Raw genomic sequence first — 24139 nt, 5'->3', positions numbered from 1 at the left:
AAACGAGTTCAAATCTAGCCTCAGAAACTTATTAGCTGTGTGATCCTGAGCAAGTCACTTGACCCTGTCTCAGTTTCCCCATCTGTAGAATGAGCTGGAAAAGGAAATGGCAAATCGCCTCCGTATCCCTGCCAAGAAAACCCCAAATGGGGTCACTCAGATCTAGGGGTACAAAGAAAGGTAAAAAGTAGTTCTTGTTTATTTGTTTTATAGTCTTACAGTTTTTTCTGCATAGGGAAATTCTTGGTAAACAATTTAAGGGTATGATTTAAGTATTTCCGATAATTGTCTGGGATGATAAAAAGTTAAGTGCCTGATTCTCCTGGGTGCCAGAATCAAGTCAAGACTTGAACCCGAGGTCTCCCGGCCTCAGAGGTCAGCACTCTCTCCAGGGCATCAGTCTCCTTCCCCAAAGACGCATGGTTGGATGGGTGCCCAGCCCCCCCGGACCCTTGGACAGAAGCCCCCAGAGTTCCCGACAGTACTAGCATGGCCTGGTTCCAGTTTCCTTCTGGGAAGTGAAACTTCAGCCCAATCAGTGCTAGATCAAGTCAGTCTGGAGACTGAGATTGAAAGCCACCTGCCTCCCGCACTCCCACACTGGCCCAGCCCCCCCCTCCCCTTCTCCCTGTGCGTTTTTATAGCCAACATCGCTGAATAATTGAGCTCCAGGAACAAGTTACAGACATCAATTATGTACCGCCTTCTTTGTTTATGGCCTGGCCTCGGGGGCCACGAGGGGCTCGGCCCCTCCACTCTGGTGTACACCTCCTCCTCCGCCCCCCCATCCTTGCCACCGTGTCCCCACTTATTCTGCCTCTCCCCCTCTTTATCATAAGACTCTTAGATGTTTAATGGTGGAACCCAGAAACCTTCTGGGCCAAATACCTCATTTTACAATAGCTTCCGATTTAGAGAGGGGCCATCTGATCCGAGCCCCTTATTTTTACATAGGAGGGAACTGAGGCACGGGGATGTAAATTTGCCCAAAGCCACCCAAATCCTAGATCTAGACCAGAAGGAGCTCAATGAGTCTTTTGGCCCAACTCCCATTTTAGAGATAAGGAAACCGATCCTGAGAGAGTGGTTGGGGCTGAGAGGCGGCTCCCTCCCTGGCTGAGCGGGTCTCCAATGTCCAAGAATGGCTACAAAGGTCAGAAAGGGTTGGTGGGGATTTTTTAATGCTTCTGCCACTTGTAAAATCCCCTGTATCCGGACAGCTCGGCGCCCTTCCCCTGCACTGTTTCCCACTGTGGGACTTGGGAGGGCTTGTGGAGGGCTGATCAAGAGATCAGGCCCTGATCCCAATAGACTTGTGCTGGAGAGAGCCATCGGCACCCGAGAGAGAGGACTATGGGAACTGAAGGTGGATCATTTCCACGTTTTTGTTGTTGTTTGCTTGCTCTTTTTTCTTTTTTCCCTTTTTGATCTGATTTTTCTTGTGCAACACGATAATTATGGAAACACGTATAGAAGAATTATACATGTGTAATATGTATTGGATTACTTTCTTGTAGGGAAGGGGTAGAGGGGAGAGAGGGAAAATTTGGAACCCAGGTTTTTTCGGGGAGGCTGTTGAAAACCATCTTTGTGTGTTTATTTTGAAAATAAAAAAATGATTATCTAAAGAGAGAGAGAGAGAGAGAGAGAGAGAGAGAGAGAGAGAGAGAGAGCCTGAGCGAGCACCTGAGCAAGCACACAAGTGAATTCGGGCCCTCAGGCCGTCCCTCCCCTGTCCCTGCCCACCCGGCCCATCCATCTGCAAAGGAGGGTCTGCCTCCTTGCTGTCTCTGTCTCTCTCTCTCTCTCTCTCTCTCTCTCTCTCTCTCTCTCTCTCTCTCTCTCTGTTCAGTCAGGGATGCTTCTAGTGAGACTCCATATAGGAGGATCCCCTGAGAATCCCTCCTCTGCTGCTTCTTCTTTGCAGAGAGCTCTGGCTCTTGGGACGGCCTTCCTGACACTGATCCTCGAGCCGTCTCTCTGATGTTCACCCACTGCACCTGGTTCTGCCCTCTGGTCCTTCAGGCACTCATCCCCCACCCTCCAAAGCCCCCAACCTTCCCCTCTCCAGGAACATTCCCAGTTCCTTGAGCTGATCTTGGTCGCCTTCCTGCAGGGAACGGAGGGACCTCCTAAAACGGGCCACCAGAAGGCAGGGCCCGGTAGTCTTGCCACCATCGTCCTCCCACGTCAGTTGATCTGGCTCCCAGCCAACACACTCTTGACTCATGCCGAGCTTGCGGGTCACCAAGACCTCCAGATCTTTTTCATAGGAATTCTTCTCGAGCTACAGTGAAGCTGGTTCCTTGGACCATGAAACAGGAATGGTGATTCCCTCCCCGCCTTCTCCGTGAAGCATCTGAAGGGTGTTCGGAGCCTCTGAGAAGATAACAAAGTGTGGGAGAATTCTTCAGAGCCTGCCCCTAGAGTCTAGAGTCAGGGTGGTCAGCTGCAGCAACCCTTCAGGGTCCCTTCCCTTGTGGGAGGTGGCAGGGATGGGGCCGGAGGGTTTATAGGAAATCCCTCCATCTCCCTGTCTCCATCTGGCCATCAGACCCAAACCTCCTTCCCTGCCTCCCAGAACAGATTGGGGGGAGTGGCTCCATTAGAGCTGGTTGGGCTCACGGCCACCGGAAGTGAACAGCTCTTGGTGTGTGTCGGAACCAGAGAAGAGCAGAGTGGGGGAGACGGTGAGCTCAGGCTCACGTTTACAGATGTCCCGGGCAGGGACGGGACAGGAGGGCAGCCAGGTTGGAAGAAGTCGAGTCAGAAGAACAGGGGCCTTCAGATCCAATGCCGTGTCCGAGGCCCGGACTGACACCCTGGTTCTGCGACAGAAGATGCCGGACTTGTCATCGGGGGCTTGGATTCAAACCTCAGCTCCTGCTCTTAGCACTTTGTGACCTTGGACCAAATTCACCATAACTGGTGAGAAGCTCTGTCCCCAGGAGACCTCCCGGCTCTAGACCCAGCCCTTTTTGGTCCTCCCAGCCAGTCCCGGAGCCACCTCGGGCTGAACAGATTCAAAGGGAGGCAGTTCGGAGCTACAGAGTCAGGTTTCTGTGGTTCTGAGACACAGGGAGCCCCCTGGGCCCGATGCCATGCGTCCGTGGGCGAAGCATCGTCCATCAGCGCCAGCCTTCCCTCGCCACCTCGCTGCCAGGCCGGGAGTCGGGGCTCATGTGTGTGGCCCAGTTAGGGCCCGGGCCGATGTTCGGCCACCCTCCTGGTCTCGTCGTCTTCTCCGGAAGCAGCACCAGTGGGTTCTAGGGGCACTGGGCCCCCTCAGCCAAGGGGAGTTCTGCTCAAATCCGCCCCCTCCCCTGCTACCCGAGAGAGTGCTGGTGATTCTGGCACCCAGGCACTCCTCGGCTGCAGAGCCGTGGGTCTGGGGTCAGGACTCGTTGCTCGGCCGTGTTCAACTCTCTGTGGCCCCAAGGGAAGTTCTTGCAAGATTCACTGGTGTGGTTGCCATTTCCTTCTCCAGATCATCTGACAAATAGGGAAACTGAGGCAAACAGGGCGACGTGACTTGCTCAGGATCACACAGCTAGTGTCTGAAGCCAGATTTGAACTCATAGCCAGCCTCAGACGCTTCCTAGCTGTGCCATCCTTAGCAAGTCACTTCACCTCCATCTGTCTCAATTTCCTCAACTAGAATACTAGCATCTAGTGCCTAGTACATAATAGGCGATTAATAAATGCATCTTCTTCTCCTCTGACATGAGGCAGGAAGGACCCCCGAGATCCCATTCAGTTGACATTTATTAGGGCCCAGAAAGAAAGGTCTTACTATTAGCGTCTCCTTTCACAAGTGCCCAGCAAAAAGGGAAATGGGGGAGTCTCCCGGGGTGAAAGACCTCTCTGGAGGGAGGCGGGAGGACCAGATTTCCCTCCTGCCTCTGGTGCTTGTGATTCGTGTGACTTCTGGCAAGTTCTGAACCTCGTTTCCTCAACTGCGGAAGGCAGGGGTCGGAGCAGTGGCCATCGGGGTGCTCCGACCCCCGGGCTGTGAGGATGCTGGGGAAGCTCTGGCGGCTTCCGAGCCTGATTGCTCTTGCTCCTCAGGTACTAAGCTGTTATTTCTGCCGGGTGCTGAGGCTGGCCACCCCTGGATGTCAGCGTCTGGGAGAAGCCCACTCCCCTGCCCTGCTCCGGACCTGGCTGGCTTATTCTCTGGCTGGTGATGCTCAAGGTTTGCCTCTGAGGGAGGAGGAAGGGACTCCCCTGAACTAACAGACAGAGTGGCGGCTCCTGGAAGAGACCTGAGGGGCCAGGCTAGCTCAAGAGCCTCGTTTTTCATGGAAGGAAACTGAGGCCTCAGGTAGCGAGCATCACACGTAGCATTTGAATTCAGCTCCTCTGCCTCCAGGTACCATGATGACCTAGCTCCTAAGGGCTCGGGGAAATCTGTATTCAGACACTTAATGGTCATTGGTGGGGAGAGGATGTCGGCGCTCGGGACGGACCCGGATTGGGGCGTGTTGGTATTGGGGGAGACAAGGCATTGAAGGGAAACTGAGCTCCCAGAATTTCTCTCCATGGATGGCTGCCTCTATAGGATCTTCCTGGGCAGCATTTCGCCCCATCCCCCTCACTCTGCAGATGAGGAAACTCGGGTCCAGAGCAGATAAATGATTAGCCCTAATCTAATGTTGTCCAGCCTTCGTTCTTGGAGGGGATCAATGACATCACGAGGGCAATGTGTTGATATAAGGTAGGGAGAGCTGCTCTCTCTCTTGATCTCTCTCTTTCTCTCCTTTTTCCCTCTCTTACTCTCTCGCTCTCTTTTTCCCTCCTTCTCTCCCCCTTCCTTTCTCCATCCTTCCCTCCCTCTCTCTCTCTCTGTTTCCCTCTGTGTCTTTCTCTCTCACTCTGTTTCTATCTCTCTCTGTCTCTTTATCTCTCTCTTTCTCTGTCTCTCTATGTCTCTCTATCTTTCTGTCTCTTCATCTCTCTCTCTCTCTCTCTCTCTCTCTCTCTCTCTCTCTCTCTCTCTTTCCCTTTTCATCTCATCTCTTCTGCAGAAATTCCCAAGGTCAAATAGGACACGAGGATGACTCTCTTCTTGGAGGCCCTAGGAGGGGGGGCCGTTCCGGGCGAGGGCGGTGAGCCCTCCCCCTTTGGGCCAACCCCCAAAGCAGGCTCTGGAGCTTCTTGCAAGACTAAGCTGAGGGGGCGGATGGAGGGAAGCTGGGCTTCTCTGACCTGCTGTGGGCCCAGGGAGGGCCCTGGTTCCCCAAGCTGCCTCCCTCCTCCACCCACCCTGCCCCGCTCCCCTCCTTCCCAGTCTCTAATTGCCGAGTCTCACTAGGGATGCTCTGGAGAGATCGGGAGATCGTGCTTGGAAGGAGCCGCCGCCGCCGCCCGCTCCACAGTCCGACCTTTTCATTTCCTCCTGACAAGTCATATCGAAGACACTTAACAAACCCAGATCTGTTTGAGCCGAGAGGAGGGTTTAATAAGGGGGTGTAGATGTGCAGGGGCAGGGGATGGATGTCCGGCGTGGGTGACGACAGCAGCAAGGCTCCCGGTCCCCACCTCAGCCAGCACCCACTCTTTCTCTGCCCAGGTCTCCTGGGTCCTTGGTGGCTGCCGGGTCTCCTGGGTCCTTGGCGGCAAAGTGGTTGGCAGTGCCATGCTGGCAAGTTCCTGCCTGGGCTGGCAGCTGCTACAAGCATTGGGCTTTTTATAGTGTTCCCGCCTATGCTGAGGCCTGTGGGGGATACAGAGAAGCAGAAGAACCCTAAATTCGTGCTTTAAAGTTCTCACGACCCTTTTTTAAATGGTTTTTTAAATGTTTTTATTGATATCTTTTGTTTTTACATCACCTTTATTTTCCAGATTTATCCTCCTTTCCCCCACCCAATGAGTCATCCCATGTAACAAAGAATAAAAAAGAAATTGGGGAAAAAACAGTTCAGCAGAGCTAGCCAATATCAAATCTAAGTGGATTCGGCGTTCCAGATCCATCACCCTCCACCCCTGCAAGGAAGACAGGGAGATGCATTTTGCTCATTTTGTCTTTAGGGAAAAGCTCGATCATTAGAGTTACCCAGCATTCAATTTGGGTTTGAAAAAATATTTTGAGCTACTCTGGGATTTGTTTTTGGGTTTGTGATTTTTTTTAATGTTAATATCACTTTCCCATCAACACCCTAGTAGCTATCCCTTGGAACTTAGATCAAAATTGAGCAAAATGAACTGCAAATTGACCATCTGCCTCTCTCACCCTTCCTACCATTTTCTAGCAGGGTTCTTGCAGCAGGGTCCCCAGCCCCGGGAGAGGGGGTGCTAAGAAAGCCCGGCTAGAAAAATGCCTCCTTTCCTGGCCACTCAAGAGGCCCTACTCTATCCACAGACCCCCACTGTTTTTTTGTTTGTTTGTTTGTTTTTTGGGGGTTTTTTTGCTGAGGTAATTGGGGTTAAGTGACTTGCCCAGGGTCACACAGCCAGGAAGTTTGTTAAGTGCCTAAGGGCAGATTTGAACCCAGATCCTCCTGACTTCAGGGCTGGTGCTCTTCCACTGCACCCACTAGCTGCCCCTATTTTTTTTTTTAAAGAGTTTCCTATTTCTCCTCTTCTTTTGGTTTTCTCAGGCATCTAGTAAATGCAATGTGACTCTGGACTTGTCCAGAGCCAGAGGAAACTCTTGTGATCTTTTTGCCCATCGCACAAATCTCCCTCTGCCGCCCTTCCCCTCTGAGGACTCCCCCACCTCATCTGAATTGGGCTGGGTAATTGCAAGCATATGGAAGGCAGCGCCTGTGGCCCAAATGGTGTGGCCGAGGGGCCGCCCTCTCGGAGCAGCCCAGTGACCTGTAAGTCAGTTCCCAGCGAGCCTTTGTCTGACACATGCTGAGGACATGTGTGGCAGGCTTGGCTCCGGAACCGCTGAGATTGAAATCAGGTCAGCTGAGAAAATCATCTGTTGGCCGTTCCGTTGGTATGTTTTCCTCGCTTCTTTTTTCTGGATTCTCACGGCCAGGATTCTTGCCCTGTGAGTTCTGGTCCGTTCTTTCTCTCGGGTTCCTGGGGAGAAGGAAAGGCAGAGGTTGGAGTGCCGCTGGACCTGCAGAGAACCAGACCCCTGATCCTGCCCACGGGGCAGCGATTCAGTCTGGTCGTTCAGGAAAGTGATATGGCCTTATATAACAGCTACAGAACTGTTCATACCCTTTGGCCCAGTTATCCTACTTATAGGATTAGACCCGAAGGATATTATTGGCAGGGGAAAAAGGCCCAACTGCGCCAAAATATTCCTAACAACATTATTTGTGACGGCAAAAACCTGGAAACCTCCAGAAGTCCAATAGATGGAGAATGGTTAAACCACGTGTGACAAACTAAATGGAATATTATTGTACCATAAGAAAAGACAAATATGAAGAATACAAAGAAATAAGGAGAGAGGAATCACCGCCACTGAACATACTCTGCCTACAACTAAGTTAAAGAAGAAGAAGAAATAAAATTCACAGACTCAAGAGATCAGAAAAGGACACAAATTTTTTTTTTAATTTAATAGCCTTTTATTTACAGGATATATACATGGGTAACTTTACAGCATTAACAATTGCCAAACCTCTTGTTCCAATTTTTCACCTCTTACCCCCCCCCACCCCCTCCCCTAAATGGCAGGATGACCAGTAGATGTTAAATATATTAAAACATAAAGGACACAAATTTTTAAAAGAAATGTTTCGTGCAAGAGCAAGATAATATGAAGTGGTAGTATGCATGCCGTGCATAACAGGCACTTAAATGTTTATTCTCTTTTTCTTTATTTTTGCTGAGGCAATTGGGGTTAAGTGACTTGCCCAGGGTCACACAGCCAGGAAGTGTTAAGTGTCTGAGACTAGTTTTGAACTTATCCTCCTGACCTCAGGACTAGTACTCTATCCACCAAATAATAATTAAAATAATTAAATATAAATAATAATTTTATCTTTGTAACAATCTTGGGGGGAGCAGATGTTATTATTAACTCCATTTTACAGATGAGGAAACTGAGACTTACCCAGGATCATGCAGTTGGATTTGAGTCTGGATTTGAATTCAGTTCTTCCTGACTCCTGAACCAGCACTGCTTCACACAGCTGCCCAAAGTTAACATGGTTCCATATATCATTCTGGCCAAGTCGAGATAGCTAAGTGGCCGGTGGATAGAGCACCATCCTTGAGAGTTCAATTCTGGCCTCAGATACTTAACACTTTCTGGCTGTGTGACCCTGGACAAGTCACTTAACTCCAATTGCCTCAAGGGGAAAAAAAAAGTATAGCTTTGATAAAATGAAGACCAATAATAGCATTTACCTCTTAGGGTTGTAGTGGGGATAAAATGAGATAACATTTGGAAAGCACTTGTCACATTATCTAGCACATAGTAGGTGCTATATGAATGATGATATCAGCAAGCATTTTAAAGAGCCTACTATGTGCCAGGCACTGTGCTCCATTATGTTATTCAATTTGTGGTCTTGTTGAGGGGGAATCATGATCCATACCTGACCATTCTCTGAAGCTCTTGTCCACATGCTATAAATTGCTCTCAAAGAGTCCATCGCACATGATGGGGACCTTCTCCCAAATCTCTTGTCATTGCTGGGAACTTAACCAGTGGGACATTTGGGTTCTCCATTGGCTATAACGTGTTCTTTTTTTTTTTCCTTTTAATTGGGAAGTAATTAGGGTTAAGTGACTTACCTAAGATCACACAGCTAGTAAGTATCTAAGGCTGGATTTGAATTCAGAACCTCCTGACTCCAGGGTCAGTGGGGTCCCACTTCCTTTTCCTCTCTAATGAGCTAGCCGGCGCCACTTCTCCCTCCCAGTTCATCCCCGATAACGTGATACGGCTCACTCATCCCCGCCATTCTTCTCCTGATGGCCCTCTGGGTGACCTGAAACTCGGATGTGACATGACTCACAGACATAAAGCATCTCCAGAGGAAAGTGACTAATAAAAGATGCAGCCTATTCCAGTTAATTTATGTCAATGGCCGGTGATCTTGTCATGGGGGAATCCTTCCCCCTTGAGGCAGAGCCGTCCATCACCTGCAGTCTTTGGGAGCTGCTTTTGGCTCGGAGAGGCTGTGACTTCCTAGAGTCGGGAACAGGAGGAAATCCAGGTTTGTGCCTTTCTAAGATCAGCGTCCCATCCACAAAGCTACCATCTTTCTCTCAGATAATACACTTTCCTAAACAAATAATCTGGACTTGATAGCTATTTATGCTGTGTTCCCTTATCTGGATGGTTTCATTGAGGTCAGATTTAAAATATTTTTAAGTTAAAGAAATCCTATAACTGATGGCATTAGCCATTCGTGATACTCAATTAGACTTGACTAAATCTAACTGCTTCAGGTTTTTTTACAGAAGAGGAAACTGAGGCACAAATCAGTTAAGTGAGTGACCCACGGTCACAAGTAGTGACCACATACACACAAGGAGTGTCTGATAGTGTTTTGCTGGTAGCATCTGAGGTGGGAATTGAAGCTAAAGCTTTCTGACTCAAGTCCAGCCCTCTATCCTTTGTTGGAACAGTGGTAGCCTGAAGGACTCAGAGGGGACTGATTCCCAGCTGGGTTATGTGCCTTCCGAAAGGCGCCACTCAGAAGTGGATGTGGGGTCTGAGCAGGGACTATCACCTCCCTCTGCTCCAGTGGTCTCAGTCAATTAACAGGCAGTTATTAGGCACTTACTGTGGACTAGCCCCTGGAGTTTATCGTGACCGAGGATTTGATTCCCAGGCCAGGGCTGCATGTACAGCTTACACAAGGACGGGGACCGCTTCCTCTCCGTCCTTGTATCCCCAGGGTCTGGCACGGAGAAGATGCTTGCTGGCTGATTCTTGGACGACATTATCATCCACATCGTAGGACCGCATTTCCTGGATAATCACTTTAATATCTTTTAGCATAAAATTTTCATAGGCAATAAGTGTCTACCTCTCCGTCCCCTGCTACCCTTTGGGTGGAAAGAGCCCTGACTGCAGAGCAAGAAGTCCCGGGTTCAAATCGTGCCTCTGTCCCTAAATCCATTGGCCTCCTCCATAAAAAAAGGTAGATCAACCGAGTCGAGATGGTCCAACAGCTGCAGAAAGCCTCAGATACTCCCCAGTGCAGCCAGAACCAGAAACGATGAAATTGGGAAATATTTTTTTAAATAAATAAAAACAAAAACAATAGATAAATAAATGAAACGAAAATTAGTAAAATAAATAAAAATACAACGAAACGCAGATAATGTTAATATGTAATTTCCTAAGTCAATGTGTGACCCAGAAGGATCCTTGTTACGTCTAATGGCCCCCATTTCTATCTGGACCAGACAATGTCTTTCCCAGCTCTAAATATTTAAATCAAATAAGATCTGTTAAACAACCGGCCTCATTACCTTGTTGTCACGCCTTGTATTTCGTAGGTGAGATGGGGAAATTTGGGGGGCACCCGGTAGCTCCCCCTTCCGGACTGGGCCTGGTGGGCGAGACTCCCATCTGGGGCAGGGATCCCAGCCATCTCCCCGCTAACCCACCTCCATTGTCACCTTGGCAGGAGGGCGACGCCCTGAGCACCATGGAGAAGCTCTGTCGGCAGCTGACCTATCATCTGAGCCCTCACTCCCAGTGGAAGCGCCACAGCATGGCCAAGAGGAAGTCGTCCCAGGCGTCGTAAGTCCCCCTTGGGATCCTGGGAGGGGCTGCCGCAGAGTCAGGGAATCACAGCCGAGGGAGCCCGGCTGCTTCTCAGCCAGTGACCCTTGCTAGGACAAAACCAACGTGTGGCCATTTGGTCTTTGCTGGGAGTCTGTAGTGTGGGGGAACCCGTCACTTCCAGGGGGTCCCATCCAGCCTGGTCAGTGAGGGGGTCCATACGCCCCCCTGAGTGTAATCATGGGCAAATCACTTATTTTCCTGAGAAGCAGGACCTGTGGTGTGAGGGTCGCCTGCCCCCTCTCCTAGAGAGCTCCCTCAGAGGTGGTCCCTGCCATGGTGAGCATCCCAGACTCATGGGGAGACTCAAACGTTACCTTCCAGCGGCCTTCAATCTGTCTCCAGGGAACCTTAATAAGGGGAATGTGGGGGAAGGGAAGGGGGAGGAGACATGGCCCCCCATCAATTCGAGGATCTCTGAATCCAGGGACCGGGCCTTTCCAAATAGATGGGGCTCTCTGCTCTGACAGGAGAGATGCTGTCTCCCCCTCTGAGAACACTGAGTCTCATCTGGTTCCTTCCATGTCTTTTGGAAAGAGACCCGATGCCTGCTTAGGGGGTGGGGAGCGTTGTACGCTAGGGGTCTGCTGAAAGATAGAAAGGTGTTCTTTCGGGCTCCTCCTGCTCCATGACTGGCACCATTCCTCCCCTTCCCTCCCCTCACTGTGGCTGTGCTCCTGGGCCCCTTCCTTGGTCATCTTCTTCCTCCCTTCTCAGCCTCCTCATGGGCCTCTCCCGCTCCCAACATCCCCTGCACAGCTTCCACAGTGCAGCTGGGACAGGGTCACACCCCTCTCCTTCTAGGGAGTCCTTATTCCCTTTAAAAGGCAACTACGAATTTAAAAAAAGATAAAAGAGTTGTCACTTAAAGCCCTTTCCCCGCTGATTACAGAGCATCCGAGTCACACGCGCTCCGTTCTAAGGACAGCCAATCTGTCCTTCATACTGTGGGGGTTTTTTAATTGTAGTAAGTTTATTTATTTTTAATACTCATTGCTTTATGAATCATGTTGGGAGAGAAAAATCAGAGCAAAAGGGAAAAACCATGGGAGAGATTTAAAAAAACAAACAGAAAAAAGAAGCGATCATAGCTTGTGTTGACGTACATTCCGTCTCCTCAGCTCTTTTTCTTGTCCTTCTCGCTGTTGCTCACACACAAATCCAGGCTCTTTCTTTCGGGACACAGGCCACCCTCCGCGCCTGGAATTCTCTCTCTCCTTACCTGTTTGCCTCCTAGAATATCTGATTTCTTCCCAGACTCGGTCCTGGGAGCCTCCTCTCCTGTGGCCCCAGCCATCCCGCCTCCCTGCCCCCCATGAGCCTGATTGTTCTGCACGTTTTTGTCTATGGCTCTAAGTGCTCGCATGGTGCCCTCAGAGAGTGTCAGCTCCTTGGGGGCAAGCTCTCTCTCATCTCCAGCCTGTGGCTGCTCTGAGCCCAGGCCCTGCCCCAGTACTTTGGGATCTCCTCAGGTCTGAGGTTCTGTGGCCTGGGAAATCCGCCTCAGGTGCACCTGAGATGCTGGTTGATGGACCCATTCTCCTGATTTCCAATTGCTCAGGCAGATGGGAGGCACTCTGGAGAGAAGGGAGTCCTGGGAATAGGGGGGCCTCAGGGCCCGAAGCTCCACTCTCCGTTCCCCCTCCTCTCCCCAAATGCAGCCTCCGGGGAGCCCCCAGATCTGTGGGTGTCATTTACCGCCTCCCCTACCCCAGAAACTGATTAGTCCTTGAGAGAGCAGAAAAAAACAGGGTAATGAAAGGAGCCTGGAACGAGAAAGAGCCAGAGAGGTAGAAGGAGGGAGGGAGGGAGGGAGAAGGAGACATTCCCCAGAGTAACAATTAATTAGCTGTCAGCTCCGAGGAGCAGCTGCATCTGGCTGGATCTGAATTGCCGGAGAGTGGGAAAGGTCGCTGGCTAATTGGTAGTTGGGAGGGAGAGCCCCAGGTTCCCCGCGGAAGGTGAGGTGCAGAGGCGATCGGGAGCCCAGCCCCCAAACTGGCCCCTCTTTCCGGGTGCCACGGGAGTGGGGGCGTTGGGGCTGGTTCCCCCTGTCTGGGATCAGCAGGCCTCCCTCTCGAACCTCTTATATTGAGGGGTACATCAGCCACATGCTGAGGGGCGTCAGGCTGTTTCCCCCTGCCTGGGCTCAGAAGGCCTCCCTCTCGAACCTCTTATACTGAGGGGTACACCAGTTGGGAGCTGGGGGGCATCAGGCTGGTTCTCCCTGCCCCATAGGGCTCAGCAGGCATCTCGAACCTCTTATTCCAAGGGGTGCACCAGCGGGGGGCTGGCATTTCAGGAAGCTGGAGATTCAAGGGAGGGGGATTGAGATTTTGTTCTAGATGGCGTTATGAGGAGGAAGTTACTGAACCCGGAGATCCTAGATCCCCTCCATCCTCCCCCAAGATCCGTCCTTCCCTTGGGATCTTTCAGGGGAAGCCCTCTGAACGAACAAGTCAGGAAATCAGGGTCAGTTTCTTCCCTTTGTGTGCTGGATGCTGTTCCTTTCCTGGGAGGTGGAGTTGTTGGGAGGATAGCAAGATTTAATGTACAGAAAAGTACTTTGGAAACCACTGTTGCAGGTAAGAGGCCCAGTGTAGAAATCTGGCTTCAAATCCAAGCCGAAAAAGTCTTTGTGTTAAGGTAATAAACTGTGTGCCTGCGCTTGCAGGCAGCTCGAGGGCCGGACCTGAATCAGGAAAAGTAGCTGGGTGACCCTGGGCAAATAACTGAATCTCTGTTTCATTCTCCATAAAAGGGGGATAGACTCTGGTTCCCGCCTCTCAGGGTTGTGAGGATCAAATGAGAGAATGTTTGAAAATCATTTTGTAAACCTCAAAATGCTATTATCATTATCATTATCATTAGCCAAGGCAGAGGGAGGTCAGAGACGGCTCTGGAAACCAAGCGAGCTTGCTCTTGCAAGCCACTTTCCACCTACGAGTAGCCTAAAACGAGGAGCAAACCCAGACCCACCGGACCCCAGATTGTCCCTCAGCCTGGGATAACGGCGTTCCCTCCGGCGGCATCTCACACCTAAGCTTTGCTCTGCAGGTTTGTTAGGCCCCAAGCCGTGAGCCGACCTGGGGAGGACAAGAGTTTGCTATCCAAGGGTCTGGCCAGAGAGACTGAGGGGGGACGAAAAACATCAAGAGAGGGTCAGGACTCACTCAGTTTACACTGAGAAATAGAGGGGCCGCTCGCTTTGCCTCCTCTCCGTGGGCCTCTGACAAATGCCATGTGCTTTTATTGGGACAACAAAGTGAGTCAGTTCTCAGAATTTGTTTACCTAGAATCCCAGGGGGTCCCATCAAGGGAACACGGGGTGTGTATGTATAAATATGGGAGTGGGGGAGAAGCTTGACCCCCAAAGGGGTCAGATTCTTTTTCTTTCTCTGTCTGTCCCTACCCTGGAGAAATTTCAATAAATCCCTAAACGAGGGGTGGCTCGTGTTTAGAGTCCCCCCCAAAAGGTGAGTGACAGAGTTCATTTTAGAAAACAACAACTGCTCGTTCCCTCAGAGCTGGACATGCGCTCTAGCTTCTCTGAAGGACCACAGTCAGACAAATTAAGGCTTTGCCTAGTCAATCCCTGCTATATTAGGAAGCAGGAAAGTTAATTGGCCATTTGAGAAGGATGAGATTGGGATAAAGGTCAAAGGTAGGGGGAGGTACGTACACGCCAAGCTTCAAATTGGACCAAACCCCCCCATTCTCTACTCCTCCCATGCTGTCTCCCCCAAGTGGCCCCAGGCTGGAGCTTGGAGATAGAAAGCCCACTATATTTAATCAATTTCAACTTCAATAAGCATTTATTTTTAAATAGACTTAATCGACATGGTTTGCTTTTACATCGCATAGATTTTTTTTCCATTTATATAGATTTCCTCCTCCCTCCTTCCCATATAACAAAGAATTTTTAAATGTTCTTTTTAAGCTTTTTATTTTCAAAACATATGCCTAGATCACTTTCCAACATTCACTATGACAAAACCTTGTGTTCCAATTTTTTTCCTCTCCCCCTTCCCTCCCATCCCTTCCCCTTTATGTCAAGTAAGCCAATATATATTAAATATGTGCAACCAAAGAAGTTTTTTTTAAAGAAAAAGAGAAAGATAAACATTTGTCAAAACCCATTAGTACATTTCAAACAATCTGTCATTGACGGACACACCCATCCCCATCTTTGCAAAAGATACCAATCTTGTCTCTTTTCTGGGGCCAAATTTATGTTTTGTAATTTTACAGTGTTCATTTTTGAGTGTTTTGATCAATGATGATTGGGACCTTAAAAAAGGGCTAGCCTGGAGTCAGCGAGACTTACTAGCTGTGTGACTCTGGACAAGTCACTTTTCCCTGTCTGCCTCAGTTTCCCCACCTGGTCAAATGAGCTAGAGAAGGAAATGACCAACCGGTCCAGTGTCTCTGCCCAGAAAACCCTAAGTGAGTCACACAACTGAAAAAGAAGCAAACAACAACAACTCAGCGGATGCCCCATCTCCTCCATCTCCAGTAAGGCCCTCACGCAGCTGCCGGAGTCATCTTCTATGTGATTCATTCTCTCCTCAATCTGGCTCCAACCTAGCTTTCCAGACTAATTTTCCCATCACTCCCCTTCCCACATTCTACATTCCAGCCAAATTGGACCGTTGCCTGTTACCTGATCTCCTCCTGCCCTGGTCCGCCGATGGGGGTTTGCCAGCTTGTTCCAATGCCTGGAACATGCTTCCTTCTTCAGGAGTGTTTCACTTGACTTCCCCCCATCCCCCACCCTTTTCTCTCTCTGTTCCGGCCAGACTGGACGTCTGACTGCCCCTCTGAACTTGAGGTTCCAGGTCCCATGCAAGCATTCAGATGTCTGTAATATTCTACGGATAAAAGCTTTCTTTTTAAGGGCCACCAAACTCAGGTCCCATCTCCGTCCATCCGTTCCTCCTTGTCTTTCCCCCCTCAAATAGTCTCCCATCTCTTGATCTGGATTTCTCATTTGTCCCTGTTAGGGTCCCCTGTATCTTATGTGTATATTGGCCATATTGGAAAGAGAGCGTGGAAAGAGTATCCGTTTGAATCCTGACTCTGCCTTTAACTAGCTGAGTAATCTCGGAAGAACCTCTTACCTTCTCCCTCACTCCCAGGAGATCCTGTGGGCACACCCTGGCAAGCCCTTGGATTTTTATGCACTTTAGAAAATATTCTCAGAGGATCCATATTCCAAAGATCCCAAACGCCACAGGCCAACCTAGAATCATGGAACCTCCATAAGGGAAGGCGACCCAAAGGTCAACTGGTACAAGCTCCAGATCTGACTCTCTGCAATTACTAGGGTGCCATCTTAGCCATGTTCCATTGCATATAATGCCCTACTAAGGTGCCATCTTGGCTATGTTTCATTGCACACATTGCCCTATTAGGGCACCATATTTATTATGTTTCATTGTACACGTTGCCCTACTAGGTTCCCATCTTGGCTATGTTCCATTGCACACAATATTAGAGTGCTATCTTGGCTATGTTTCATTGCATACATTGCCCTACAAGGGTGCCATCTTTATTATATTTCATTGTCTACACTGCTCAGCTAGGGTGCCATATTGTTTCCCCATTAGAATGTAACGTCTTTGAGAGTAAGAACAGTCTTTTTTTGTAGTTTGTACCCCAAGAAGTTAGTACAGCGCCAGGCACAGAGTTAGCTTGAATAAATGCTTGGTATACCTTTCTATCAATCTCAATAAGTTAATCATTAATCATGTATTAAGCATGCTGAGGTCAGAGGTTATACACACAGAGAGTGAAACAATCCCTCCTAAGACTTGCATTGTAACCCCCAAAGGCAGCCTTTAATTAAGTCCAAGAGTGCCAGTCTGTCCCTTTAAGTCTTCTCCAGATTAATCTTCCTCAGTCACACTGGACGGCTCCTGTTGGCTTTTTCTATTTAAAAGTCCCCTCAGTTTCTGTTAGAATTGGGGTCGGGGTTAGAGCTGGATGCTGGGCATTCTGACCCAGCATGCCTTTCCCCCCACTAATGTCGGGCTCTTCTTGCCTCCCATAAGGGGGATTTGACCTTAATGGCGCTGGAATGTCAGGAGAGCACTCAGGCCAGGGGGAAACAGACATTAAAGCAAATTAGCAAATCAGTTCCTGCCACTGGATGTCTCATTAGCTCACCTGTCTCCAGCTGTTTGTTCAAACCTGAGGCATTCTGGGTGAGGAGCGGAACAGGTGGGGGTCCTGCTGGGTCAGGGCAGAAGTCCTTATGATTGGGGTCACTCAGACTTGTCAGCAAAAGCAGAGGGAGTCAGAGGAAGCCCTTCCAAAGGTCATTTAACACTTCCCTCCACTCTCTGAGACAAGAAAGTCTTTCTCATGCCTAAAGATCTCCAGGAAGAAAGTCCTCAGTCTCCCAGCTGTTAAAGACTGAAGAGTCACAGTATTTTGAGCTGGCTGACCCCATACCCCATCCCCTCCTAAAAGGCACCCGACAAATGGCCTTGCAAGCTCTTCCTGAAGATCCACCACGTTCCAGTATAGTTCTCTCTGCAACCTGGAACGGATCAGCAAAGCGAATTTCTTTTCCATGGATCAGCCTTCCTGATACGTGGAGACAACTATCAAGCCTGGGAAGATGGTCCAGTGGGGTCAAAAGATCTGACTCTTCCATTTACTGTGACCTCGGACATGCCACTTTCTCCCCTCGTGCCTCAGTTTCCTTGCCTGTAAGGACTGAACTAAACAGTCCCTGTGGCTCCTTCTAGCCCTAAACCTGCTTTCATACAGTAGTGAGTAGGGGGGATTCTAAAGTGGAGAGAAAAGAAGAATTTAGGAGCCAGCATTCAGTATGCTGAAGGCAGTAGTTCAGTCCCTACCTTGGACACTTCCTATATATTTGTGGGGCAAGTCGCATCCCTCCCTAGGTCTCGGTAAATGCAAAGTGGGGTTAGGTGGCCTCTGCGGTACGTGCAGCCGAGGTTGGTGATCCAGAAGGGTGGGGGGCCAGCGGGGCAGAGAGACAGAAGCCCCTCCAAGGAATGGGCAGATTCAGAGGCAGGGGCAATCACAGGACAGGATTTGTATTCTTTTCTATCCCCCAGACCCCTTGGGCAGATAGACCCATTCCCAGAATCATATTTTTAAATGCATTAAATACAGTAAATATAGGATTACAAAGGAAACTAGTTATAGTGAAATACGTTTGTTAAAATATTTCTTTAAATGGCACATATTTAACCTATATCAGATGTATGTATATATTTATATTTCTTTTTTTTATAAGTTCACAGACTATAGATTGAGAGGGAAGAAAAAAGGAGGAGTGATGAAAAGGACGAAATTTAAAGTGAGAACAGGCAAAAGAATAAAAGAGGAAGTGATAGGAAAGGAAAAGAAGGAGGAGGGAAGTACAGAGAAAGAAAGGATGAGAATAAGGGATGGGTCAGAAGGGAGAAGAGAGGAGCAGACAGGATGAAAAAGAGAAGAGAGAGATGGAGGAAAAGGAAATTGGGTCTGAGGGGTGCCTGAAAGGAGGACATGGCTGCTGGGGCCTGGAGTGTGGCAAGCACCCTGCCCTCTTTGGGGCCACAGGAACTGCAGGGAAGTCACGCCAAGTGCCCACAGCGGTGATTACAGAGCTGATATTTCACTGCTTGGCTGGCTCTGGGCCTTGGAAGCCCCGGGTCCCTCCTGCTCCCTGTGTTTCTAATTAGAAAACCCATTCCTTTCTGGGAGCCACAAATAGGCTGGGAAATGCTTTTCCAGCCCAGCCAGAGTAGGACAGGCAGGTGGGAGCCAGGTTGCCAGCAGGGGGGCGGAGAACCAGGATTGCTAGCTGTTTTCCCCCCACTCCTGTCTGTGTTTATAGATCTTGGTCAAAAACACATAAATTTTCCTGCCTGAAAGTAGAAAATGGCGCTGTTGAAGATCTGGCCTGAATGAGAGCTCTGAGGTTATTTAGTCCATCCCCCTATCTCCAGGCAAGGCAGACCCAGTCTATCTCACTGGGGAAGGAAACATCAATCAACTACTATTATTATTAAGCAACTATTATATACTAGGTGTTGACTTAAGGCAGATGGGGGTGGGAGAGAACACAGGAAAAGGAGTTGGAGGATGGGCCAGAGGAGATGGCTTGGTCTGAAATGGCTTCCTCTTCCAGCATCTCACCTTTTTTCACTGAAAGGTACCATCTAACACCTGGCTAATTTAATTCCCTCTGGCAATTTCTCTCCCCTTAAAATGGGATCCTGTGTTTTCTGTGTGTCCTAGAACCAGCCAACCAACGGGAAGCTTCGCTTTTTAGGATTCCAGCTGGTATCTCCCATGTTCTTAAAGGCAACCCAATTAAGCAGGTCAAAAGAGACAGTGCTAGAAGGCTAGAAGTAGATACTCTCTGCAATGGAGGAATGAGAACAGGAAGAAAGTGGGCTGGAGAGAGAAATAGAGACAGAGAAGGAGAGAGAGAGAGAAGCAGAGAAAGAAGGGAGCAAGAGACAAATGGGCAAAGAGGCAGACACAGAGGGACAGAGACAAAGACTAGATACAAAGAGAAGGGGGGAAAGACAGACTGAGAAAGGGAGGGAGGGAGAGACAAAGAGAGACAAAAACAGACACAGATGGAGAAGAGGGAGACAGAGACAAAGCAGAGACAGAGAAAGACAAAGAAGGGGGAGGGAGGAGAGGGAGAGAGAAGACAAAGACAAAGAAGGGGAGAGCAGGAGAAGAGGAAGAGAGAGAGAAGGAAGGAGACAGATACAGAGAAAGAAGAGAGACAGACAAGAAAGGAGGGTATAGCAAAAGAAACAGAATCAGAAAGAACTCCAAGGGAAGACGAGATCAAACACATTGGCATAGAATAGTTGCTTAATAAATGCTTGTTGATTGATGCTTTTTCCCTCAGTGGGTACCCTTGAAGTAATTATTTTTGAGAACAGATTACTATTTTTTGCTTTTGTCTTTATATCTTTATCACTTAGCACAGTTCCTGGTGGCTTGCAGGTATATAATTGGTACTTATTAATTGTTCACTGATTGACAGGGAAACTCTAGGCAAAAAAGAGATCCTTCTTCTATTCTTCTCCCAAGCCTAGATCTGTATTTTCCTCCTCCTACCTGCCCCATCTTCCTGGCCTCCGATTGCCATCACCATGGCTGGCTTCTTGAAAACACCCCTACCCATTTCCCCAGTTGTTGGACTGGGTTTAGATAACAATGATTCTTGTTCAGAGTCTAGGGAAAAGCCCGTGGAGCTGGGGACAAACCAGGAAGAGATAAGTCAGGAAAGACAACAGAGCCATTCCTAGAACCTAGACTCCTGCCTCCAGCAGGCTCTTTCTGACAATTTATTGGATAACCAAAGTCATCCTGGCCAAGTGAGTACAACCATCTTCAGATCAGAAAAGCCTGGGTTCAAGTCTTTACTGTGTGGTAAGCTACTTAACTTCTCAGGCAGCTAAGACTGTGAGAAAAAGCACTGCCTTGGGATTAGAGGACCTGGGTCCAGTTGCCATTTCTGACAATACGTATATGAATCCAGGAAAAACATTTAACCTCTCTCTCTCAGTTTCACCATCTGTAAAATGAGAGGGTGATACTCTGGGTACCTTCCTCAGTGCCCTCTAGCACAAGGTCTACAATCCTATGTTTCTATATTATGAAAGTTATTTTTTTTTATTTAGCAGTATTTTATTTTTTTCTATTTCAATGTAAAGATAGTTGTAAATATTCATTTTTGTAAGATTTTAAGTTCCCATTTTTCCTCTCTCTTTGCCTTTCATCCCCTTTCCCCAAGACAGCAAACAATGTGATAAAGATTATACATATACAATCTCATTAAACATATTTCCATGAGTCATGTCGTGAAAGAAAAATCAAAACAAAACAAAAAGCATGAGAAAGAAACCCCCCCCCCAAAAAAAAAGTGAAAATAGCATCCTTCCATCTGCATTTCGTCTCCATAATTCTCTCTCTGGATATGGATGACATTTTCCATCCCAAGTCTATTAGAATTGTCTTGGATCATTGTATCTCAGAGAAGAGCCAAATCTATCACAATTGGTCATCACATAATCTTCTTGTTGCTTTGTACAATGTTCTACTCATGTCACTCAGCATTAATTCCTGTCTTTCCAAACTTAGATCACGAGATTTCCTTTCATTCATTCATTTATTCCTTCATCCCAAAGTGGTCAAGGAACTCTAGAGCAAGAAATCAGAAGAAAGACTTTTTGAAAAAGACGTTTTTTGAAATCTGCCTGCCCATCATTTCTTATAGAATAATCCTACTCTATTACATTCAGATATAGCCGCCCCCAAATTGATAGGCATCCCCATTTCCGATTCCTTGGCTGCCACAAACATTTTTGCACACGGGGGTCCCTTTCCCTTTTTGAGAATCTCTTTGGGATACAGACCCAGGAGAGACACTGCCAGATCAAAGGAAATATACAGTTTGATAGCCCTTTGGGCATAACTCCGTATTGCTCTCCACAATGGTGGGCCCAATTCCCAACTTATGGAACGGTGACTGATCAGCAGTGGTGGAGCGGGTTTCCTCAGTGAGCTCCCCAGCTCGATGAAATCCTGGGTGGCAGAATGCTTGCTCTAAGCATTCACTGCCTCCTGTGTGGAAGTCTCCAGGGCTCTCCCTTAGTCTGGATAGTGATGGGGGGGGGGGGTGCCTGACAGTGATCATCCCCTCTCTGTGGGGGAGTAGATGGTTCTTGGGGATGTCCCAGTTCTGTCTCCACGCCAGCCTGAAATGCTTGAACTTGAGTGACTCAGAAGTGAGATAGTCTAGCTCTGGACGGGTTAAATATTTCACCCAGGGTCACGCAGCTCATAAATAACAAAAGTAAGATTCGAATCCGTGTCTTCCTGATTCTGCTTGCAGCATTCTGTCCCTTGAGGCCGCTGCCTTTCCTGTTGGAGCTAGATTTTTCCTGCTTAAAGCCCTGGTGGGGGGTGCCAGGAGTGGACAGAAGTGTTTGCTTGGCAGCCGAGGCAGCACTTGGGGGTCTGTTGTGCAGTGGGGTGGGGAGCCTGCACTCATGTGTGAATGATGTGCGATATTTGGCAAACTCTGACTTTTCTGAGGGAAAGTCTAAAGTTTCTTGGAGTGTGCAGCTGATCCAGCCAGACCCATAAACCCTGAACGGCTTCAAAAACAATTTCCCCTAATTTGGCAGAAACATTTGGAAAATCTGCTGCACTTGCCACATGGCCTTCTTGGGCCGGCAGGGTTGGGGCTGGAAGGAGGGCCAGGGCAGGGAGTGGAGCCAGACAAGCGGGGAGGAGGGGCTTGGGGGCAGTGGATGCGTGAGGGCTGAGCCAGAGGAGCTGGGTGGGAGGCCCGATTAGCCAGGGTCTTTGGAGGGCAGCATTAGTTCCCCCCAATGTCAGTGCCTTCCCCTCTTCTGTGATCCAGAGACTTTAGGGGCCCAAGACCAGGCTTTCCTCAAGGTCTCTAGATACAGTTTGGGAAACTTGTTTGTTGCTGCTCAGGAAAATTGTTTAGAAACCTGTCTCTCTCTCTCTCTCTCTCTCTCTCTCTCTCTCTCTCTCTCTCTGGTCATCTCTATTGTGGTCCATGCTTTCTGGGCTGGGCAAGGGGGATCCTCCAGGTCAGGGACAAGTTTGAAAAAGAAAGTGGAGGATGAAAAGGTTCTGCTCTGGAAAGTATGAACCTCGTTCCTGGGGAGTTTCTGGCCTTATGAGCGGTCCCATCCCCTTCCCTCAATGAAGCCCAAGCCCATCCTAATCTCAGGCAAGACAAGGTCATGTTGGGCCGCTGATAGCCAGTGTGGACTATGGACAAAAGAAGCCCCCCCTACACATACCCAGACCCGGAGGGCACCCACCTGTCCAAAAGGCAGCTGCCTTGTTCTCCAGATGCATGAATTGTCTCTCCCCACCCCAGCCCTTCTCCCCTGGAGAAGGTTCTTGGCCCCTTCTTCCAGACATGGGAGGGGCTCCCCTGGCTGAGGAGGGAAAGGGGCCCATGCAGGCTCTGGAGAACATACTTCAAAGCAGACCTTTCTCCCTGGAACCTGAGCCCAACAGCATCAAAACATGTGGCTTGCACACCAGACCTACAGGCCTCCCAAATAGTCGGGGGGGGGGGGTAGGGGGGGAGGGAGGGGTCTCCATAGCACTAATAACTACCTCATGTGCTAGCTGCTTAGCTCAGCTGGTTGCAGGCCCCTAGGCCCCAGGATCAAGCTAGGTAACTATACCCCAGACCTCAGCCAACTGTCTCCAAAATGGCGCCCCTCAGCCCCAAGGGGGTTCTTGCTCCCTTAAAGCATTGCAAAACAAGAATGGCCGGGCTCATGCAAGGTTTCTGAAAGGAAGGGCTGACTTTAGTCCTATTCTTTTCTTTTTTAAAAATAAGCCCAGTTGAGCTATATCATCAGCAATGTAGAGATCACAGGAAGATTTCCTTTCATTCATTCATTCATTCATTCATCCATCCCAAACTGGTCAAGGAGCTCTGGACCAGGAAATCAGAAGAAAGCTGAATTCAAATCCCACTGCTGACAGTTACGAGCTACAGAATTGTAAGCCTTAGTTTCCCCATCTGTAAAGGAGGGGCTTCTGAGGGCCCTACCTGCTCTTAAGTCTAGGCTCCTAGAGGCAAAAATCTCACTCAAGTTGACAAGTGTCTTGTAAGCCTGGTGTCTGGGGGGGGGGGGTTGAGAGGCACGGGGCTTTCCCACCAGAAGCACGCCCACCCTGTTTCAGAAGGGGGACCACACGGAGTGGAGAGAGCGCTTGTTGGATGTTACAAGATCGAAGGCAATATCTCTTACTGGGTCTCGAATGAAGACCTTGAAGGCCCAAGGTCGCTTCTGGCCCTCGGTGCTCTGGTCACAGAAGGCTGAAGTTGGAAGGGACCTTCAAGGTCATCTTTATCTTGGAGGAGGAATCAGAGACCCAGCAAGGGGAAAAGGGCCTGAAATTTGACCTCTGCGTCCCCTCCCCAGAAAGGGGAGAAGGCAGCCTCCAGCAGCGCCAGCCTGGGCTTGTGACCCTGCACATCCCGGATCGGAGTAGATAGGACATTGGGCTTGGAATCAGGAAGAGCCGAATTTGAATCCTGCCTAGCCATGTGACCGTAGGCAAATGAGTTAGCTACTCTGTGCCAGTTTTCTTGAGGTGAGTTAAGGGGTTAGGTCTAGTAGTAACACCTGGGGTATCTTGTGAACTGGATGTGACCCCTGAAGTCCCTTTAGCTCAAGATTCATGAGCCATCAGGAAGGTTATGGGAACCACAAGTCTCTAGGAGGTCAATGAGATCCATGGGCCTCTAGGAAGTCAATGAGATCCATGAGCCTCGAGGAGAACTATGAGATCTGTGAGTCTCTAGGAGATTAATGAGAACCATGATCCTCTAGGAGGTCTATGAGATCCATGGGCCTCTAGGAGAACTAT

At 49.1% G+C, this 24139-nt stretch overlaps 1 protein-coding gene across 1 annotated transcript in view; it reads left to right on the top strand.

The window, feature by feature from the left end:
- The window catches only part of LRRC75A (leucine rich repeat containing 75A), a 109180-nt gene that overhangs the window by 76162 nt on the left and 8879 nt on the right, over positions 1–24139 (top strand). The window contains exon 3 of the mRNA XM_031967875.1: positions 10557–10672. Coding sequence (XP_031823735.1) covers positions 10557–10672 — 116 coding nt within the window. The remainder of the gene's footprint in view (positions 1–10556; positions 10673–24139) is intronic.

Source organism: Sarcophilus harrisii, chromosome 4 (genome assembly GCF_902635505.1).
Source record: "Sarcophilus harrisii chromosome 4, mSarHar1.11, whole genome shotgun sequence".
NCBI classification, from domain to species: domain Eukaryota; kingdom Metazoa; phylum Chordata; class Mammalia; order Dasyuromorphia; family Dasyuridae; genus Sarcophilus; species Sarcophilus harrisii.
The sequence above is the reverse complement of the archived record's forward strand: the minus strand, read 5'-3'. Positions and strand labels throughout refer to the sequence as shown.